The 23,707-nt window shown below is 39.9% G+C and overlaps 1 protein-coding gene across 1 annotated transcript in view; it reads left to right on the top strand.

The window, feature by feature from the left end:
• METTL4 (methyltransferase like 4) overlaps positions 1-20,016 on the top strand; it is a 93,168-nt gene extending 73,152 nt beyond the window's left edge. The window contains exon 8 of the mRNA XM_018553521.1: positions 19,195-20,016. Coding sequence (XP_018409023.1) covers positions 19,195-19,340 — 146 coding nt within the window. The 3' untranslated portion in view covers positions 19,341-20,016. The remainder of the gene's footprint in view (positions 1-19,194) is intronic.
• Positions 20,017-23,707: the final 3,691 nt, after the last annotated feature.

Genomic DNA, 23,707 nt, shown 5'->3' with positions numbered 1-23,707 from the left:
AGGAATTATGGGAAAGATTGCAAAAAATGGTGTGGCCAGCTAGGTTAAAAGCGTTAAAAGCGTTCTAGACGGCTTGGCAGCTAGAGGGTAATATTTCCTAGACGTTCCAGTTCTACAATCCGTTACTAAATATTGCCATCATTGTTTTAGATGTACATGCTACAATAATTCTTTTTTTTTTAAAGTCCCTGGTTTCTACAGAGTTAGCCCTTTATTCACATGCCATTGTCCAAGAAGCATAACATCATCACCCTTCTTTAGATGCTGACTGCACTCACTGATATGCTGTACACTTATAGCAACAATGATGGATCCTCTAATTTTCCCAAGGTAGGAAGAAGAGATTGTAGTTTGCCCATTCTAGTAGACTACAACTATATGAGTGCTAATGTGATTGCACTGAGGGTCAAATGTCATGGAACTGTATGATGCTGTCAGTGAACAACAAATATATATATAACTCTTTTGTGTTTTAAAATATCTATATTGGTACAGATTTTATAACAATCTTCATATACTGGACATGATTGTATAAATTTATAGCCATCAATAATTTTGACTCCAATCATCTAATACTTCATGTGGCAAATATAAAGTCAATAGCATTCATTTTCTAAACATACAAGTATGAGTTTTGTATTTTTTGTGCTGTTCCTTTTGGTACTAATTGAGTGGGTTTTAAAAGTAATGTCTTTATCTTTTACTATAAGTATATATGTGCATTTTTACTCTAGTGATAAAAACTCCCTACTCGTGTCATGAAGATTGCTTTGTGCCCTTTTGTTCACCTTCCCTTGGCTGCAGGGACATGCAACCATTATATGTACATGTACTATATACTACATATAGAGTGCACTGAACAATAGATTTACAATTATCCTCTGCTAATATGAATGGGTTAAATGATCCGTAGTACATGATATGTAGCCCTGTACCCCCTTTTCCACTTACAGAGCTAGGTTATTTTTCTTTTAAATAAATATTAATGTAATTTTATTGGTATCTATCTACCAGTAGCTGCCTCATTTCCCACCCTCGGCTTATATTCGGGTCAATACTTTTTCCCAGTTTTTTTTGGTAAAATTAGGTACCTCGGCTTATATTCGGGACGGCTTATACTCAAGTATATACGGTACGTTGCACAGGTTTTCCTGTTCTTTCCATGGAGGCAATATTAAAAAGAAGTTGCAAATATTTTACGTCGCACAATATTAACTCTTATCACACTCAAACATTTCATAAGAAATGCACTTAAAGATCTTTAAAATAACAAACACTCCTTTAGAAAAGTTTAGTAATGACAATCACATACTTGTAGATAATTGCAGACTTTGTATTGTTTGCGTACCTTATTTCTCTTTTCCTCCGCAGTCGCCATACAGCGGTCATGTTAACTAAGGGCAGGTTATTATATCTTACTTTACTTCCTGGAACTCTGGCACATATAACTAGGATATGTAACCATGCACATCATCTCAGGGGAGGAAAATGCCTTTCCCTGAGATCTCCTGAGATTACAGATGAGATTTCCCAGGAATGCTCTGCTGATGAAACCTTCCCAAGATGCAACACATGGGCACATACATAATGTGTGCCAAAACTGGACCAGGAAGTGAATAAACTCTATTTGTAAATAAATGAAAACCATGTTTGTTTCAATAATGAATGTAAGATGATTTTAAACCAGCATGCAGAGCTGCACGCTGATGTGATTTTTAGTGAAAGGGGGTAAAACTCCACTAAGGAAATTTTAGTGCCCAAAAACACAAAATAATACCCTTTTTTTTGGTCAAATATAAAGATGAGGTTGCGACAAGTAAAAAGATACTAAACATGCGCATGTTAAAAAGTGTGTGCGTCCATGAAACGGCGACAAAATACGGTACCCCAAATTGTCCATAGGTGATGATTTAAAAGCCCATAGAGGTCATCAGTTTAGGTATATCAATGAATATTGGCCCTAGAATTATTCCTCCGACTATGGCAAACAAGACTCTGGTGCAAGGTGGGGTTGTCGGCCAGGGGGGCACTCTCTGCACCGGCCCCTGGAAGCAATCTAGTGGCAGCTCAGCCGCCAGAATTGCTTCCTTTGTAAAGCCAACAGTCCGCTTACACATGTAAAGAGAGTCCCTATAGCCTGTTAATAGGGGCCAGCTGACACTGACGTATCTCATACAAAAGGGTTAAAGGATATCTATGGTCAAAAACTAAAAATAAATTATGTATTACTATACTGAATTTCCATAATTGCTATCCCACTTTTAATAGCCATAATGAACTAGAAGTTATTGAGGATGCCCATAGGAAGTACTTCCTAAATGCAATGACACAATTTCCCTCAGCTCTGTGAATATGCATTATTGTGTCTCAACTCAAACTAAGCCTGCTGTCTGGAATACAACACAATGTCTAAAGTTCCCACAATTTAACATCATCATTGCTTGCTGGACGCAATGCTTGATGGAATATGCAGTCTTAAGAAATCAGCAAATCAAGCATACAGGAATGTAGAAATACTGCTCTGAATTACAGAGTGTTATCCCCCATCACAGGAAACTGCATAAGGTGGTCTTAAGTAGAACATTATTTGTGAGACTTTGCAGGGGTACTATGGAAAACTGTAAGTGCAGATGTACTTGCAATTAAGTGCTGCAGCACATTTTTAATGTGGGTTAAAAGTTCTGCTTTAACTGCCCTGCTTCTAATTACCTGTAATCCTTTATTGCTGAAGAAAACCCATACAATACATTCAACCTAGCAATTACTTTTTTTTTAGTGTAGCATTATTCTAGTTTGAAAAAGTTGCAAAGCCATTAATAAATGTCCCCCCCGCCCCTCAAGTATTTCTTTTTAGATGGAGTAACCCAGTGGCGCACCTTAAAATAAATGCTTCTGATAGTTAAGCATTTTGGAGAAAGTCGTTTGTGTGCTGTTCTTGTAATCGAACATGAATTAATGATAGCACTTATGATGATGTTTGTCAGATAATCCCTAGACACTGACTGCTAATCATTATTACATTGCATACATTTTTAATTGTGCATGCTGACTGAATTGGTCAAAGTTTTGCGTGAGCAGTTCATAATCTGCAAATAATATTTTAATGACTGAAACTTGATTTGTTGAACATATTGGGGTTGATTTAACATAAAAGTATAGCTTTATTTGTTAGTTTATTTTGTAAAGTGAATTTTACTTTGCAAGGGAAATTCACTTACCTCAGCAAGTGTGGTAAGAGTTCACTTTGCAAAGAATACTCAATCATGCACACATTTGGAGAATTGTCATCATAGCTTCTCCTGGTTCATTAGGTAAAAATTGCCTTGCAAAGTGAAAATTTACTTTGCTAAGTTCTTCTCTCAGGAAGGGTTCTCTTTACAAAGGGCTTAGTGCTTATGTTACGGATTGGTGACTGTTAAAATTAGTGTATTATTCTTATAGCTTAAACTTAAATCTCCAGCTGGGAACAGCTACTTAATTCAGTATTTTATGGTGCACTGAGCCTGTATTACAGGAGTGAGGTTGTTTGTAATGGATACATCCAGTAATGATGTGTAAGAGATGGGAGCCAAGCAGTGCCAGTTTTACCGATATTCTGTGGTCACTTAGGTGTGGTAGCCTTTTTTTTAAATTTGACTAAGTATTTTTTCCTAATAACTATTTAATTATTTTTTTTCTTCGCAAATACATCACACTTGTGTGTTCTAGAAGATCCCACCATTAGTATTTACAGATGGAGACTTAACATATTGCTTTTTTTTATCCTTTGCAAGATGGCTGTGGAGGACAAGCACAGATTGAATGTTCCGTCAGGCATGTTTTGCACTGTAGGCAAATCCCGGGTTTGACAAATAACTTTGTAAGTTAAAATTTATGAGCCATAATTTTTAGCCAAGCACTAACTTACAAGAAGCAACCTCAAAGTTGAAGTGCAGTGGAAACACTGTAACAATAATTTTACCTCCTAAATAGACATTGTAATGGTTTTCAATATAAAGCAAAGGGCTGAGGAGCGCAACTACCTGGGTGCGTGCTAAATTAACTTGGTTAACAATATACACTCATATAAGTGGTGACTTACTTTGCAGTTGGAGTGTCAGCAGGTATGTCTGAAGGTCCACAGTGGATTGGCATCAGGGGTCTTTCGGTTTCAAAGATGAAAGGTGAAGGACTGATGGCTCCTGAACCGTAGATGCGGTAAAGGATTGCCGGCCCACGTCGAGCCGCGGCAGCTGTGGAGGGAAGGAGTGGATGACCAACGGCTGGGAAACACAGCTCACCTTGTGTCTCAGGGGAACTGTCAGGGGTGCACTGAGTGCTGTGTGTCAGTACTCCAAGTCTGGAGGAGAGAGTGACAGCGGGCAGTGTCGGCAGTCGGCTACGCGTTTCAAGGGGTTCCCTCTTTTTCAAGCCTCAGGGTGGTAAAGACCGCGGGAAGTCCGGCTATTTTTTTTAAAAGTGACGGGGGGGAGGAGTAAACAATAGATTAGCCCGGTGCTAGGCTACAGCTCCAAGAGGGGGATGGTCTTACATCCTGAGTTCTCCCAGTGGACGAACTGTCGGCATTTTTTCGGGCATGATTCAGAAACCTTTTGTGGGACACTGCAGGATCGAGACAATTGGAATGGTCATACATGTAGGCATAATATAGCCTTTATAATTATTATGGTATTGTCATATCGTGTTCATCGGAGTAATGAGGAGCTCCCATGGGATTCTTTGCCCAGACAGTATGGACATATTATGTGTTATTTAAAAAAGTACTTTATTTTAAAAATACTTTAATGTCAATATGTGATAAAATACACCACAATAATACAAATACAATTAAAATTGGGAATTCTCTATAGATAAAGAGAGATCCAAGTGAATAAAAATCTAAAAAGATGTTGTATCCACCTATAAATGAAGGTGGAAATAGCAACAACTGTCTATGCTTATGCATGTGTATGTGCTCTTCCACCCCCACGAGGAAAAGCACAGGAGTGCACCCGCCTTTATGCATACGTTCATGGGCACCCAAACCTGCACTGCCGGATGAAAAACCCAAACGCGTGCACACATGCATGCCCAACCTGCACGCACAATCAAGTACACACCCGCACGCATGTATATGTGCAACGCTTCATATGTGTTGTTAAAACCGGAGGTATATTGAGACCTGAAGCAAAAAGGGGGGAGGGTGATGGACTTTTTGTGTATAATGAATCAACAAGTGATTGCATATTCAAGCACCGGCCTAAATAATGGTGTGAATTTCAATTTCTTAATTTAGCCCCGCAGGTGTCAGGGTGTTCAGTTTGTAGATCCAGAACGTTTCTCTACTGCACAATCGATGAAACCTTTCGGATGTCGATAAGTGTGTGGAAATGTGTTCAAGTGCAAACACCCTAAGATCCTGGATTCTTTTTTGGTGTTTGACAGTGAAGTGCCTTGGGACACTGTGTTCAAGGTCGCCTTTCTCGATAAGACGTCTGTGGTCCCCAATTCTGGCCCGTAATGGGCGTATGGTCCGACCCACATACATCAGCTCACAGGGACAGGTGAGCCCATAGACCACATGATTGTGGGAACACGTGATGAACTGATTTATTTCATAGGGCGTCTTTAGGTGGTCAGTGAAACTGGTCTGTCCATGCTGTATGAACTGACAGGTAAGGCACCTGGGTTTTTTACATTGAAAAATGCCCACCCTGTTGTCAAAAAGAAAGTTTTTTGAAGGAATATCGGGTGCTTGGAATGAGCGGCTTGGTTCTACAGTTCTTCACGTTTTTTGTTTTCCTAAAATTGATCGAAGGTTTGGAGGATAAGTTAGGGCCCAATCTGGGGCCTTTCTGTAAGATGTGCCAGTGATTGTTAACCACCTTCTGGATTGCTTTGAAACTGTTATTGAATGTAGTAATAAATCTAATTTCATTAGTATTATTGTTCTCATTCCGGACATCCCTCTTACTTTCTACCACTGATGTTTTATCTAAATATTTTGAGTAGGCCTCAGTGATTAGTTCCTCTGACCACCTAAAGAAGCCCTATCAAATAAATCAGTTTATCACCTGTTCATAGAGCGTGTCTGCTGAACTACAGAGGGGGATAAGAGAAAGAGTTTTAGAAGGCACAGTCAGTGTAGGAAATGCCCCACATGTGACATAATCACTGCTTGCAGGCAGCAATGTAATAAGGGATATGCAGTCCTTAGAAACTGAAAGTAAATCACATGCAGGGAATCCAGGAAGTTGTTGGAAGAATTGTCCAGCAGATAGGCAGTGCTCACAACATGAAAGAAGATTTTTCATGTAAGCTTATATTGGATTGTTAAAAATTATGTTGTTTTACAACCCCAATTCCAAAAAAAGTTGGGGCGCTGTGTATAATCTACATAAAAACAGAATACAATGATTTGCACATCTCCTAAACCCATATTTGATTTACAATGGAAAATAGAAAACAACAAATGTTTGAACTGAGAAAATGTACCATTTTAAGAAAATGGTTATCCAAACCCCCAGACTGTTGGGCACACATATGGACTGTTTGGCATTCTAGGCCAGCACTTGCACAGGTGGCAGCTATATTGTTGCACCCAGGAAATAGCAAAATGATCCCAGGCATACTCAGGGGGTGATGACTGTGGTGGACATCTTGCTCAGACAAGGCAGCTGGAACACATGGAGGGAAGACTAGGATCTAGGCACATTCGGCGACATATTGTGCAGGTTGAGCATCCCGTTCAAGGGGACCACTGAGATCAGTGCGTGGGACCCTCATAAACCCTTTGGAGCCAGTCTATGAATACCTTTTTGGAGCCCTTTGTGATGCCAGACACGTGTGTTAGACGTTTAGCTTGCGGCCTTATTCCAATGCTTCTTTCACCCCATCAGGGCTACCACACTCTTGCTATTCCTTGCTATTGCACACTGCAATAGCAAGAAAGATGTTATTGTATCCGTGACAGTTTGTATGGATCAGATTTCTGCTATAATCAATGTGTCTGGCCACTGAGGGCATCAAGGATGCCTGCCTTACGTACCAATATTCTCTCCACAACAACGCTTCCTGTGTTTTGCTTTGGAAAAGTTGCACTTCCAAATTGTGGCATTTCTTTTTGGCCTCTCTATGGCCCACAGATATTCACAAAGGTATTTGCTCTTTTTCTGGCCAGCAGCCATCAGGGAGATTCTTCATTAGGGCTCAAGGTCTTTTGGTGGCCTCTTTCAAGGTGATACCATATACTAAGCTCCACTTCAGACCACTGCAATTGAGCATTCTAGCTGCCTGGTACAAAAGGTACTCTCTTGATGACCCCATGCACCTGTCGGTCAAGACAAGGATCTCACTGGCGTGGTGGCTTTCCAATCCAGCATTGGAGACAGGTAAATTCTTTCTTCCGCTGCAGTGGGGGGTACTGACAATGGATACCAACTTGTTGGGCTAGGGAGGTGTCTGTGGAAACTGGTCAGAGAGGAAATTTAGACATTCAATCAGTGTTCTGGAGCTGAAAGCAATTTGCCTCTCCTTGCAGCTCTGCACGTGCCACCTTCAAGGATAGCCAACGAGGGTCCAGTCTGAAAATGCCATAACTGTGACATGCATCAACCATTAAACAGGAACCAGAAGTCAAGTCGAGTTGGAGGCCATTCCATTGATCCTCGTGGCTCACAGCTGGCCTAGAAGAGTGTGGTACGTAGACATTGTAATTAAGGCCTTAAAGAGACCCACAATTAGTTTCTTTAAGTTCAAAATAAAAGTTTCCTGGGTTATGGGTTAGTCCTGAATGAAGTTCATAAAGGTATGTACCACAGGATGAAATATTGCTTACCTCGACTAATCCTGTGCTTCTAATATTCTAGCAAGCCTTACACACCAGTTGGCATGTTATCATATATATTCAAAAATAGGTTGAACTCCATCCCCCTTCCTCTTGCCCATCACTTTCCCTCTTTCTCCTTGTTATTCTTCTACTTTTTATTAATTTTCCTTAACACTTCACTGTTTTGACATGCCCAAAATTATCTTGCTATAGTCTTTGCCACCTGAGTGCAAATTATTGGGTAACAGTTATTCTTTTTTTATAGATCCAACTGCCACCCGTTATTCCAGTCGGCATTCCCTAGCTTTCACTGGTCATAACAATTACCCAAGACATAACTGAATATACATTGTGATAATTGCAGTAGATCTACTCTGCTGGAAGCTATAACAATAATTGTATTGTTCCCTGTATTCTCTTTTGTTGTCTTCTTCAATATATTGTAATTGTTTGTTAAACATAAAGGTAAACACATTTTCTATTATGCATAACACTTTATTGCACAAAAACTTAAAAAAATTCTTGCAATGGAAATGAATATATACATTATTTATTTTTAAGCTAAACTAATATAGTCCTGAGCATAACATATAAAATGTACATAAAGGATGCAATAGCTTAGCTTTAAAATCCTACTGCTATTGCTGAGTTACTAGCCTTAAACAGTCAGCTGTGAGCTCCTTAAACTAGGTGAATTTTAAATGACCTCATAACTTTAATTCAGATCCGATAAAGGTGGTAAAAACAGGATTCTTTATCTGCTATGTGAACGGTTGCATGTAAAAGCTCTCTTTTGGTAGTATTACCTATAACTATTATGTTTTCCTACCTGTATTTTTTATAAGATTCACATATGTTATAAGGGGCCATGTTAAATTAGATGCTATCTGTCAAGCTGAAGCAACCAATTCGCTAGAAAATAAAATACCGTATTTTCCGCTTCATAAGGCGCACCTGACCATAAGACGCAGGGAGGGTAGGTTTCTGTGACAGCTGTAGTTAGTGACAGCTGAGACAGGTGGCGCTGTAATCGCAGCGCCACGTAATTACAGCGCCACGTTCTCAGTGATCACACAGGACAGCCTCGTCTGCTCTACGGGCTCTATGGTGAGCTCCTTTGCCATGGTCACAGGTCCCCCAAAGGAGCGGGGGACCCTGAAAATCACGGCGGGGGGCTAAATATAGGGATAAATATACAAAAAAACTACTCGCCGGGCGCCCGAAACTGCATGTCCCGGGTGTCGGGCAGACAAATTTTTGACCCCCTTTTGGGGGAAAAAAGTGTGTCTTATGGAGAGAAAAATACGGTATACACTGTGGAAGCATAGTGTTTACATGTGTTTCTATATCGTACTTCTATAGAAAAAAATATGGTAATTCATTGTGACAATCCAGAATATATTTGGATTTAATTCTTAACTTCTTGTTTGTTGTATATAATTTAGGCTGTAATAGGGGCACACAGATCTCATTAGTATCTTTTTGCATACCTTATCTTTGACATGTAAACTGCATTGTGAATATACAATATTTTCTATATAAATAACAATAAGGTAGTGGGTTCATTTTTCAGGTATCACATCCATATATTTGGAAAAAGTGTCAAGCTGACATTTTAGGCACCATGACAAAGATTTAATTTTTTTATCAATGTATTCACTTATAAGAAACAGATAAAAGGCCAATTTCATATGGGATTTCAGTACAGCCTTCAATCATATTGTCCCCCTCCAACACAAGCTTATTGTCTACGCATACAACCATTATTTTTACTATTTGTGAGGAATTGCATATAAAGTCATATATAGAGTTAGATATTGTATCTTTGCTGGTGGACTGAAGATCTTTCTCTAAGTATTTCTTGGAAGAAAATTCCACTTCTTCAGGAGTATAATTAGGACTGTTTTATAACCTACATACATGTACATATTGTTAAGTGAATAACATACTGTACGTACATACGTTTTTAGAACTGGATGGTTAGCAGAAGTGTGCCTATTAATATAACCCCAAGGCAAATACAGGGGCGCACTAGGGAGGTGCACCGAGCACCTAAAGTCACTCCATGGAGTTCTGTGATCATATAGCAAAATAAAATAAAATTACCACCTTTAATCAGCAAATGTTTTGCTGCACTGTACAGGGACAGCTATATCAGGAATAACTGTGGCTAACTGGTTGGACAGTTCATCATTTATCCCATCTGAAATCTTGAGTAGAGGAAGCAAGAAAAATGCTCATATAACTTAATCTGCAGATTAACCTTAACATACCCTTACAACATTGCTGTATCTAATGTGATTTTAAATAAAGTTTAAATAACAGACCTTGCTTATGAGTATGTGCTGGGGCTCTTACGTAGTTCTCACACTCTATGTAAGAACTTACCTCAGCAGTCCCAATCCTCTCATGGTTGTATCCTTGGCTGCGTGATTTGTCAGCCAGAGAGAGCCATCAGTGTGTCTCCTATGCTCTCTGGCTCCAGTGGCTGCTGCTCACTACCTAGTCACCTGTGTAGACTTCCTAGATTCTGTGGTGTGCTGGGCACACTGAACCACCTCTTAAAGAGATAGCGTGCATTTCTCAAAGCAAGTCTCTACAGTGGTCCGCCTCCAGCCATGACATCAATGACATTCAATTCAGTCTAATCAGTCCATGCTTGGTTATTGCATAGCTTTGTCGTTTGTAGTGCCTGGCAATATTATCCTGCCCCTTTGCTGTGTATTGACCTTTGGCTTCGTTATCTGTCCCTTATCCTTCGCTGCCCACCCTAACTCCTGTTCCAATTACTGACTACGAATTTGGATTGCGATTTGGCTACGGTGTTTCTGGACTTTACCTGTGCTGGTCATCACTGCGTATTAGATTGTTCATTTATACCAGTCTACTTTAGTACTAGTGAGTCTCCCTGCGTCTGGGCTCCTACTCAACCACACCTGATACTCTAAGAGTTTATCTAATTATTCTCCTATATTGACCAAGATTTAATCCCATTAGTCTCTACGTGATGTCCTATAATCGCATTCAGTATTATCAACTATTATATCCACTTACCTAATGTGTCATAAACCCCCATCAAGGGTTCACAAACATGAGGAAGCGGGGAAAAGGAGACCCACATCTGCCTTTCTAAATGCTGCCTGTACCACCAGAGAAACCACGTTATTAATTCTACTTAAATGCTTTCCAAGCAGCATAGTATGCATTGTATTACATCTATGTTGTCTTCCTGTGTTACTCATCTCAAACCAATTGTAATGAAAAAACTTGAGGCGAAAGGTAAAGAAACACCCTCCTCTCCCACTACAGTCATCCACCAGTGTTCATGGGCACCCCCATTTTCCCTGCTTTTTATATCACTATAATGGGCACCACACATCTGCCGCTAATCACGGCATGTGAAATCACCTTGCGTGGTTGCATAGTCTGCACGTGCACAGGATGGAAAGGCACCTGCACATGTGCCACAACCAGCCAGTCATACCATGCAGGTACTGAAAGCAGAAGTGTCCACTGCACACTTAATGGTGGTAGCAACATTAGCGATAAACTGTTTAAAATTAACTCCGTTACAAAAACTAGAGGCCATCACCTAAAATTGGTGGAAAAAAAATTCCAGCACAAGGGGCGAAGGGGGTTCTTCACAGTAAGATCAGTTAAGGTCTGGAACTCACTGCCACAGGCGGTGATTTCAGCAAATAATGTGGAATTGTTCAAGAAACTTTTGGACGATTTCTTAAGGGACCGTAATATACAGGGGTACGGGTACTCCTAGAATGAGATCCTAATAGGTTGGACTTGATGGACTAATGTCTTTATTCAACCTCAAATACTATGTAACTATGTAACCATGTAACCATGTCAGTCACCCCACCAACAAAGTGCTGAAGGGGCCTAATGAAGCTGTATATACCATACACCTCATGAAAGGGGGAGGTGATGGGGCCTGGGTGGAATGGACAGAACTGGGAACCTTGCCAACCGTTCATCTCTCAAAGGGACCCTAGTGGACACAACCCATCCTATGCAATCATACGTTCACCCAATTAGGATGTACATGAAATTGAAATCTCCAGCAAGAAAGCACCAATCACTGCATAGAGAGCGCACCAGCATAGTGTAGCATATTTCTTTATTGTGTGAAACCAAAATTAAAATCAGTACGCCCACAAGTGGAGATCTTTAGACACATCTAATCCGCATTTACCTTGTTTGTAATGCGAATAAAGGTTTACACTTGTGAGTGCATTCATTTTAATTTTGGTTATACACAATAAATACATTTGCTACACTATGCTGCTGCACTCTCTCTCTTACGTCTTTCAATAATATTAATACTTCCCTCAGTTCCTGAGCAGCCTGGCTGGACTTGTTAGCGTTTCTCTTCACCTATGTGGCTACATGTTATTACTATTTGTTAAATACAAAGAGCTTTTTAGTATCAACTTTTGATCTTTCTGCGCTAATTAGCTACAGTTTGAGTTTTGTTTACCAGTCACAGTATAGCATAACAAAGCATTAAGACAAAAACCTACAGATAGTTACCATCTTATATTTATATAATTGATATTCAACACATGAATAATATGATATTCATATTAAAAAACGGTAACGGACCGACTGATTATTAGTTGTGTACCAATAGAATGTAAGTGTGTAGGAATGTGAGAAGTGAAAGCACTTGACTTTTATTACACCAGAAGTGATATTTTGGTACCTTTTTCAAGCCAAGCTTTGCATTACCTCTCCTACATAAACATGGTCAACACAGTGTCCAACATTTATGAAGATATCTTGCAAAGATTGTCTTTGATTTTTTTAGCTGTCCATCAGCAACCAAATTGTTGCACCCATGGCAATATCTGTCACGCCTATCGGGGGTTTCGAGGGTTGGATGTCAACTGCTGAGGGAGTTCACTGTAAAGACCAATCAGATACGAATCTCCGGCGTCACTCACAATCTTAACGGCGAGTTTGAGATTCTACCATCATAGCCAAAAGCAAATGTATCTAGCAAGGACAGTACTATTGCGTCATAGCCTGTATGCAGACAGTAGGTACAGCGTAGGTATAATTATAATGGTGGGTGGTGCTGGTATGGTAGCCGGAATCTGGATGCAATCTTAGTACACAGTCTATGCATGAACCAGACACAATCTCTTGAATGAGTAAGCACTCCAACAGGAGTAGTACGTGCGGTTCGGTATCAATGTGGTGGAGCTGAAGTCCAGCAGAGAGGTCCCCAGTGCAGCAGTGGAGGTCCCAGTCTCGGTTGGCAGCATAATCCAAAAGAAACTACAAAGCTACCAAACACACAGACCAGAGACAAAAAATATAGATTGACAACTAAGGTCCTGCAAGAATCTCTTAACAATTCATGACATTATTATGCATGATAGAGGATTTCACTTCTCTACAAAAGATAACCTGCACATCTCAAGTTTGACAAACACTATCTGGGTAATCCTCTGCACTGCAGGAACAATTTTCAGTGGATAGAGGAAACAAATGTATAACATGGTAGATGATGACAATGCTATGTTTGAAGGAAAACACGGCTCTGCATTCCAGCACCATATTGCTGGCATGGAGCTTCTTAACTCCTGGATGGTTTGCAGTCATTGGGGGATCAATAAATTTCAAGCTTTGTCTCAAAACTGTGCGACAGCATGCCAGAGATTCTGTCTGTGTTTGGAAACTCAATAGGTTGTGTTGCTCAAAATGATAAAATAAAAGCAAGGCGCTGGAGTAAATCAACAGCAGAATGGCTTAAGCAGAAGTTGTTCCATATTTTGGACATCTGAGCCAGTCCTATTCAAATGCTGTAGTGTGATGTGAACTAGGCTGTTTACACAAGATGCTCCTAAATATACATGAACTAAACTAGTTTTGTGTATAGGAATGGGCCTTCACTGCACTGCTACACAAAGAGGCCTATTTATAAGCAATTTGCAGGGCCCTTTGCCCTGTGAATATGTGTAAACATTCATTTTTAGCCGAATAATATATTTTTTCAGGTTCAAATGTAGTATTTTAATAATACATTATGGCCCCTAGATGGAGCTGAGGAGAATAGGAAAATGAACATTCACAGATATTCACAGTGGTGTAGTGGTTAGCGCTTTTGCCCCTTGTAGCACTGAGGGTCCCTGGTTTGAATGCCGGCCAGATCACCATCTACAAAAGAGTTTGCATGTTCTCTCTGTACTTGCATGGGTTTCCTCTGGGTACTCCGATTTCCTCCCACACTCCAAAGACATGCTCGTAGGTTAATTGGCTCCTGTCTAAATTGGCCCTCGTATATATGCATGTGAGATAGAGGGACTTTAGAGGGCAGGGACTGATGTGAATGTGCACTGTGTAGAGCACTGCGTAAATTGTCAGCGCTATATAAATGCTAATAATAATTTTCACATAGCGAAGGGCACTGTAAATAGACCCCTAAGTCTTTTGTTAATCTTAATTATCATATATTTGGACCTTTTTATTTTTATGACCTAATTTAGGTGGCCATACACTTTACAACCCTCGCAAGACTTTTGTCTTGCGAGGGTTGTTAAGTAATTAAAAAAAGCGTACGATTTGCCCATCTTTGACAGGCAGATCTTACTTGTGATCATCGCAAGCCCGCCCCCTTGAGGGGCAGGCTTCCGATGAATGCAATGCTGAACGGGTAGTGTGCACCTGCGCACACCGGCCCGTTCAGCAGTTGTCGTACAAGCAGGCCACTAACCCGCCGAGAATCGTACCATTCCCGGCGGGTTTTCCAGCCTGCTTGTTCGAAGGAAGACGTGCGACCATACAATAGAACCGGTCGCACGCCTTCCATACACTTTGCGATTCTCGTACGATTGCGGGATTTCCCGCGATTCTCGTACGATAATCGCACAGTGTATGGGCACCTTTAGATTATGTTTTAGGAGCCATTATGCAGAAACCCAGGAAAAGAGGAATATCTGTCCAGATCTGCAGATATTTTGTGTGGAGTTTTTTAAAAATCAATTTAGACTATATATCTGTTTTTACTTTTGGTGTAAACCCGCCCAAAAAAAAAATGAAATCCAGTTATTCAATGTTCCATAATAATAATAAAACTTGAACACTTCGAAGGAGGTGAAAACTTTTCATAGTATCTAGAGTATTAATTGAGTTTGGTTTTGCTTTCCAGTCCTTGCCTGATGTATTATTTAACATTAAATATAAATCATGGTGTATGTTTATTTTGCATATGTTCTTCATTACATGTAGAAGGTTATACACATCATACTGCTACATACAACTGAGGTCCTAATTTTACATCTGCCTTTACAGTCCTTGTCTAGCAGGAGCTTACTATCTAACAGCCCTACCACAGTCACCCACATAGAAACACTCACCCACTATAGGGCTGGTTTGTTTGAACCCAATGAACCTACCAGTATTAGTAGGTGGAATTAAACCATAATCCACATACAGTATATTGCCAAAAGTATTAGAACCCCTCCAAATCATTGGATTCAGGTGTTCCAATCACCTCCATGGTCACAGGTGTATAAAATCAAGCACATAGGCATGCAAACTGCTTCTACAAACATTTGGGAAGGAATGGGTCACTCTCAGGAGCTCAGTGAATTCAAGCGTGGTACTGTGATAGGTTGCCATCTGTGCAATAAGTCCATCCATGAAAATTCCGTGCTACTAAATATTCCACGGTCAACTGTTAGTGGTATTATAACAAAGTGGAAGCAACTGGGAAAAACAGCAACGAAGTGGTAGGCCACATAAAATGACAGAGTGGGGTCAGCACATGCTGAAGTGCGCAGAAGTTGCCAACTGTCTGCAGATCAATAGCTACAGACCTCCAAACTTCATGTCACCTTCAGATTGGCACAACAACAGTGCGTGGAGAGCTTCATGGAATGGGTTTCCATGGCCGAGCAGCTGCATCCAAGCCTTACAAGCCTTACATCACCAACTGCAATGCAAAGCATCGGATGGAGTGTTGTAAAGCACACCGCCACTGGACTCTAGAGAAGTGGAGACGTGTTCTCTGGAGTGACGAATCACGCTTCTCTGTCGAGAAATACAATGGACGTGTCTGGGTTTGGCGGTTGCCAGGAGAACTTGTCTGACTGCATTGTGCCAAGTGTAAAGTTTGATGGAGGGAGGATTATGGTGTGGGGTTGTTTTCCAGGGGTTAGGCTTGGCCCCTTAGTTCCAGTGAAGGGAACTCTTAAGGCATCAGCATACCAAGACATTTTGGACAATTTCATGCTCCCAACTTTGTGGGAACAGTTTTCGGATGGGCCCTTCCTGTTCCAACATGACATGACAGTGCGCAAAGCAAGGTCCATAAAGACATGGATGAGCGAGTTTGGGGTGGAGGAACTTGACTGGCCTGCACAAATTCCTGATCTCAACCCGATAGAACACCTTTGGGATGAATTAGAGCGGAGACTGCGAGCCAGGCCTTCTCGTCCAACATCAGTACCTGACCTCACAAATGCTTTTCTGGAAGGATGGTCAAACATTCCCATAGACACACTCCTAAACCTTGTGGATAGCCTTCCCAGAAGTGTTTAGGCTGTTATAGGGTGGGCCAACTAAATATTGAACCCTACGGACTAAGACTGGGATGCCATTAAAGTTCATGTGCGTGTAAAGGCAGGCGTCCAAATTCTTTTGGCAATATAGTGTATATTGGTGATGCCAGATGTCCGTGCACATTGAGTTGGGTATTACACTTATAGCACAGCAGCTTTTACAGTTGTTTTCACATTTTAATTTATTCATGACGCAGAGTATTATCCAATTGATTTATTATATTGCAGCACAAATTTTGCATACTTTCCATTGGATGAGAATAGAAAAATTGAGATTTGTTAATGGTGTAAGTAAACAGAAACAATATAAATAGAATGAATCAGCACACCCAGATACTTTGCATAAATAGATTATATTGTAGAAAAGGTGACAGCGATATAAAAATGCAAAGATTTAGACACGGAGACCAGCTAACACATACAAAGGTAAATAGTTAAAACAGATACAACCATTAAAGCATGTCAGTGTGCCATTGCAAAAGCACATTAGGCAGAAGAAAATCCAGAAGAAATGAGAGCCAACGTTTTGGGGTAATCAGCCCCCTTCTCGAGGTGGACCCTTTATTGCTTATTATTTATGGTGTGCAGGATACCATTTTGTAATCATCTTGTGTAAACACCAATAGTATGACATTTTCAGATCCACTTCTGGCCCTGCTTAAAAACATAAAGGGCCCTTTTCCACCATTTAGAACAACCAAAATTTGATTTGATTTCCTCATAACACGGGGGCATAGCAATTTATCTATCTATCTACTGTGAAGGTGTTAAGTTTTGTGCATACATAAAATGCATGAAAGAAAAAAACACATTGCGTCAGTAATAATTGTGTTTTAGCATTGAGCATAGGATGAAACTGACAGTAGTGTTTATCTATAGGTCTTTATTCTATTAACCATGAAACACAAGGTTCATCCTTTGGAATGTAGTAAGCATAGTACGTGCACTTTCTATTATTCATTTTAGTGGGGGGGGGGGGGGTTTTTTTTTTAAATGTGTTCTTGTATGTAAGAAGGCCACATTAGAGTTGATGTTCAAATGCATCTCACAATTTGGCAGCAGCTCTGTGCATTGTAGTTTAGAAACTTTGTAACCATGACGACAAACCTTTCAAACAATTGTGTAGAGATGCAATAGATGACTCCGCTTAGCAAATCCTCGTCTGGTTTGCAAAGTGTAGCCTTGTACAAAGTCCAACCTCATATTAACAAAGGGCATGATGACCCTGATCTCTGTACTGAATTCATTAAACTCACCTTTACATCATTAGAGAGAAAGAAAGGGTAATTAATGGTTTGAATTTCTTGTGATATGAACACTGAGTCCTAGTAGGAGTAAAAAAAAATACATACATCATTATATATTTAAGAAGATCCTTAAGCTATCATTTAGCATTTTGGTAATTTTCAAACCTGAGAACATGAACTATTAACCATGTAGTTTTTGTCTGACGTGTAATGAGCCGAGATCCTCACCTGATTAACCAGTTGGTACATTTTATTCTTTATAAATTCTACTAACAAGCATTGGACAGCTCCTTGTAATTTTATACTTTATATATTTCTTCAACATCGTTTGAGCTTTACTATGTATTTTGCTTTTCCTATTCCATTTATAGTAGTTGTGTGCTACAAAGATTTAACAGTAAAATAGTAATGCTGATTTTATCACATAAGAAAAAAATCATTTGTATCTACCTAATGCTGAAAAAGATCAATTATGTGTAATTGTTAACACATCATTACGTCTAATTTAAAATAGAAGTAATATAAGTAGCTACATTTGACCTGGTATTGGCATCATGTTCATATACAGCAGGGCTGGAGTGTGAGAGGAAGCAGCAGTACATGGAGCCAATCAGTTCATGTGCTGACAGAAGGAGATAGCAGACAGAGAGATAATCTCATCACATTACTACTGCTCCTTTCACTGTCCATATACAAGAAGGATTCATCCCATCTAATATTTAATTCATATGCACTAGGAAGATGCACCTGCAGGTTTGGTAAATGTCTCATTCGGCCCTTTAGCAATATACCCATATATATTTTGATGAAGAATTTGAAGATTTTTTTTCAGCATGGCGTATTGCATTCATATATAGATTTTTACCTTTATTTAAGAATGAGTGAACCGATGTCTCTCTTTTCACTAGAAAGGTCAGCTATCATGTTGAAATAGTGATACAGCTGCTCGAACAGAGAGGGCTCAGTGATAGTGCACTCAGATGAAATATTATCTCTATTTAAATCTAGCAGTGTGCATTCACCTTAGATCCTCTAAGACGTCTGTAGAGAAGTCTTGGAATTGGACTCTGCATTTATTGCAGCACAGCGTAATGCAGCATCCCCAGCCGGTGATAAGGTGTTTTTATCACAGTCCTTGTCCTTAGAATTTAACCTGATCGCTGTGTACTAATTGTCCTGTGCTTTTCAGCCATGTTTTGTTCCTATCATTTAGAAAGCATTTAATACATTGACACCGCTTGCTCAGGAGTACTGAGATGACTCTATTGAAAAATTGAAAAGTCACCTGTGTAGGCGGTAAAATCCTCATTCCATGTCTTTAAATGAAAACCAATAAATCAGACCTATTGAAGCCTCTGACTGTATTGTTCACAATCTCAAGGGCGCATATTTCAAATGATTTCCTACCTATAAATAGCCCGGGCTGTTGATGAAATCCTTGAAATTAATTTGCTGCCTTCTTTTTATTGAAATACTCCAGTTTTTCATCTCCTGATAGCTGGAGAAAGATTGATTTTTGTTCTTCTTCATCACTTCCTTCTTCTTTTCTTTGTTTCAGAGGTTTTGAAAAAATATGTTAAACCAGATGCGGCGCGCTTGGAGCTATTTGCCCGTAATCTGCAGCCAGGCTGGACAAGCTGGGGGAACGAAGTTCTGAAATTCCAACACATGGAGTATTTTATTCCCTTTGAGACTGAAAAGTGACCCAGGTCTATTAGCTTTGCAGGAGTTTTTTAATACATTAAAATTGCTTTTTATTACCAGCGGAACACTTAGGAATCTGTGTAAATAGAAGTGGACATGTCGCAATAAGAAATCCATGGAGTGGGCGAGTCTCTGTGCACTACCTCAGTGCTATTGTTTTAAGCTGAACAGATTGTCCTTAGCTTCAAATAGCTTTGCAGAGATGGAAAAGAAAATTGCAAAATAACCCCATGTTCACTACAGTGCAGCCTGCTTTCCTGGTAGCATAAAGGTTAATTGTCTAGGCTATAGGAAGAGAATGAAGAAAACTAATCTGTGGCAGCAACGCAAGTCCTCGTAGGCATCTCCGTAATATTGCAAAACAGTATATATTTCCCAGATGGATTAAATGACAATTTTATCACATTCATCCCATTTTGTTGCTTTCTAGAGCAATATATAATGTATGAAGAGGGGTATGAAAACAATGATCAATGGGCTAAATTTTATTTTGCTCTATCTGTTTTTTCCCTCTTCTCCTTTATTTGGGCTATGTCATAATACATCATACTTTACCCCTTTGGCCATGTTTAAAGCCTTGCCCATTTACGTCAGATTTGTGAAAACTGGATTAAATGTTTCTAGGTAAATATTATTTATTTGAAATTGCCAACACAGAAAACCAAAGCTCCCCAGGGGCAGCAGTAGTGCCAAGTGTTACTTAAGAAATACAGTGGCTATACAGTAGTTAAGAGCCATGACAGATGCATTTTATGTATAAACACACCATTATTTTATTCATAGGAATTGTATAATTATAATAGCTTTTAATCATAAAAGCTGATTGTGCGCAACTTGCTGCTTGTTAAAGTATATGTAACTCCTATCATTGAATTTTTCTCTCTTTTGCTTCTTCCTTTTGGTCTGCTAAATACGCAATTCAAAGTATTTTGTTATATCTGCTTGATTTGTGCAAAAAATACCTGTTGATTTTGTTGGAAATCTTGGAAGCAGGTAACTTCCCATACTCTCTGCCTGTGCACAAGGAGGGGCTATGGAGATAAGGAGGGGTGAGGAGATGAGAAGGGGTCTGTGTTCTTTGCAATTCATGAGAAATGAAGTAGGCAGGGCTGACAACATATGATTAGGAATTCAGATCTGTGTTGTCATGCCTAAGAAAGATAGCAGCACACTATATTTCTGGCACATCTATAGGTATGTTTCTATACTAGCCGCATGTTAAAAAGGAAAATACCTGGATATATGTGCACGTGTTCCAGGGATGTACTAAATGTTTTGTTTTTTTCTCCTTGATATATAATAGTATAACACACTATTAAGGAGCCATCCCATCCAAAATTAGTGCAGATAGAATGCCAGTGGGTGATTTGTCTACCCAAGACAAAAATGCACTTTAAAAGTATGTGGACACCCCTCCTGATTATTGAGTTCTGGTGATACCAGTGAAAGGTACTGTTAATGCCACAGCATTCAAAGACATTTTAGACAACTGTGCTCTTTCAGCCTGGTGGGAACAGTTAAGGGAAGGACCTTTCCTGTTGCAGCATGACAGTGCCGCTGTACCCAAAGCCAGGTCCATAAGCATATGGTTTGACAATTTTGAATTTGAGGAACTTGAGTAGGTTGAATGGGCATCTGTCATTAAATAAACCTCAAACGACATAGTGCATTCACTGAAAGCATTGTGTTCTAATAAAGAAAATGCTAGGGTTGCACTGATGCCGGTTTTTCGGTATCGAATCCGAGTACTGATATTTTTTTATATGTCGGCATCCCGAGGTAGCGTGGGCCCGGCTTCCCCGGTAATCAGGAAACCGTGCAGCTTCCTGATTGGCTGGGAAGCTGGCTTCTCGCTCTCTCTCGCAACCCTGAGGGGCAGCCTGGCTTCCTGAGCAATCTGGAAGCTGGGCGGCTGGTCATGACCTGAGGGCTGGGTTTCTGACTGGTCAGAATGCAAGGCTGTCCCGCAGTGTTGCTAGGCAGCATGAAGCCGGCTTTCCAGCCAATATGACCCGCCGCCCGGCCTCCTGATTGGCCAGGAAGCCGACTCCATGCTCCCTTGTGGCACTGCCGGACAGAGGGAATCTCACCCTGACCGGCAGTTTCAGTATTGGGGTAAGTATTGGAGCATTTGTTCTGGTGCATCCCTAGAAAATAGATACATATTGAAAATGCAAGGACTTTCTCGACAAGCTTTTATAGGTCCCTATTCATCCCTGGTGCAGATGAGGAGGTATTGACCTGAGGAACCCACCTATACGGCCAAATAACAACAAAAGAATACACCAAGTAAAGACATAGACATTCTCAAACTGAGATCCACATATGTAGCTGAAAATACTTCCACATTTTGGTTTTACCTTTTATGCTGGATTTTTGGCATGATGAATCCTCTTTAAGAACTGCCCACATGGATGGAGTCCTCCAAAACAAAGCGATCCTCCTATTAGGGATCCTAATGCAACGACACAGCACTTCTCTCCTTCAATCTGCTCTGTATGTCGCACTGCGATCCCTATTTCAATAGATATGTATTGTTGGAAGTTACCTTAAAAGTCCACATTTTTTACTATAATCAAGTGTTTCATATCATATGGATGCGGTACCTTTTATATATTAGATATACCGCTTGATATAAATAAGGATTTAACATTCTAACTAAGGCCTGTAGGGTCTGAAATGTAACTCTTGGGATTTTTTGCAAATCCTCTGAGCATTTTACTGTCTGACCTGGAGTAAATTTGATGGGATGTCCACTCCTGGGATGATTGGCAACTGTCTTGAATGTTTTCCACTTGTGAATAATCTTCCTAACTGTAGAATGATGGACTTTAAATAGTTTGAACATTTCCTTAAAGCCCTTTCCCAAATGATGGGCAGCAACAATTGCTTCCCTAAGATCAATGCAGATGTCTTTCCTCACTGGCATTGCATTAACACACCTGAATGCTACAGACCAGCAAACTGCTAAAACCTTTGCTTTTATAGAGATGGTCACACTTGCTGATGATCAATTTAATGAAGGGCATTTGATTAGAAGCACCTGCTAATCACATGGCATACGGAAGCAGTAAGGATTTACTTTTTACAGTTTTTCACACACAGCTTCTCCATTTTGGCTTTTTGTTTGTGAAATAAATAATGACACAATGTAATATGTCATGTGTCATTGTTCACCTGAGGTTGTATTTACCTAATTTTAACACCTGCTAAGGACCAGATGATTGTTATTACACACTGATACGTAAAAACACAGAGTTCAAAGACTTCAAGTACTTTTCTTTTCTCATGACTGTATGTTTTACTTGACCTTTATGTGCATAGTTCAACTTGTTTCTTATGGCATTTTTTGTCAGAGATCTTTTGTATGAAATTTGTGATATTAATAAAGGTTTAGAAGTGATATTTAAATGCATTTTAGGCTTATTAAAGGATGGTAAGGTAATTTAAGGCCAAACCTTTTCTGCATTATTGAAATACATACCTATCGGGGACTTCCGGTTCCGGCGCCTGCCAGGAGAGTCGCACATGTAAGGAGCTCCGGTCCCCGGGACTGATAAATCAGCGTTTTAAACCGGCCAGAGCTGCCACTGAGCACTACAACAAGGAGTGAATCGTAGCTGCACGTAGCCCTCCAACGATGGACAAATTTGTAGAACGTTCCCGTGGCACGCCACGGGAGAACTATCGGTCGGGGAAAAAGGGCGCGCAAGCTCTACTCGAGACGATGGAGGCCTCACAACCAGATTCCCCCCTTGACTCGGACACGGAATCGATACCGGACCCGGGGTCTCCCAGAGACTCGGCCAAAATCGCCGCGGCTGTGGCCAAACTGCTCCTTTTTTTGTATTTTTTTGTATTTGTTGTATTTGTTTTACGTTATTCCTCTGTTGATGGAATGAAAACTAATAAAGACATGTTTAAAAAAAAAAAAAATACATACCTATCAGTAACTGTATTTATCAACTTACTAATAATATATTTACCATGTTTTCCATAAATAAATAATTGAATACATTTCATTATGTTAACATAACCATTACAAAGGAGGTCACGCGCACATAGAACTCTTGTAATTGCCAACCTTATTTTAAAGTCTGTTTTATAAAATGGAAACCCAAATGTATCAAGCACAACATTTATGGATTATATGTACAAACACTTATTTGTAAGGAACAGAATAACATTTGGCTTGTAAAACAGAAAACACAATGTCCTGTAAAGACTCAAGAGCCCTTAAACTGTCCCTTTTGGTTTAGTTTGAATTAAGCAAACATTAGTGTATCGTTTTTTTGGAGTGTAAAAGCAAACATTTACAATTACAATGCAAATGCTTAAAAGAGCAAACATAATTTTTTTTTTTTTTA

The sequence above is a fragment of the Nanorana parkeri genome, unplaced genomic scaffold (assembly GCF_000935625.1).
Source record: "Nanorana parkeri isolate BGI_ZX_2015 unplaced genomic scaffold, ASM93562v1 scaffold7, whole genome shotgun sequence".
NCBI lineage: Eukaryota > Metazoa > Chordata > Amphibia > Anura > Dicroglossidae > Nanorana > Nanorana parkeri.
The sequence above is the reverse complement of the archived record's forward strand: the minus strand, read 5'-3'. Positions and strand labels throughout refer to the sequence as shown.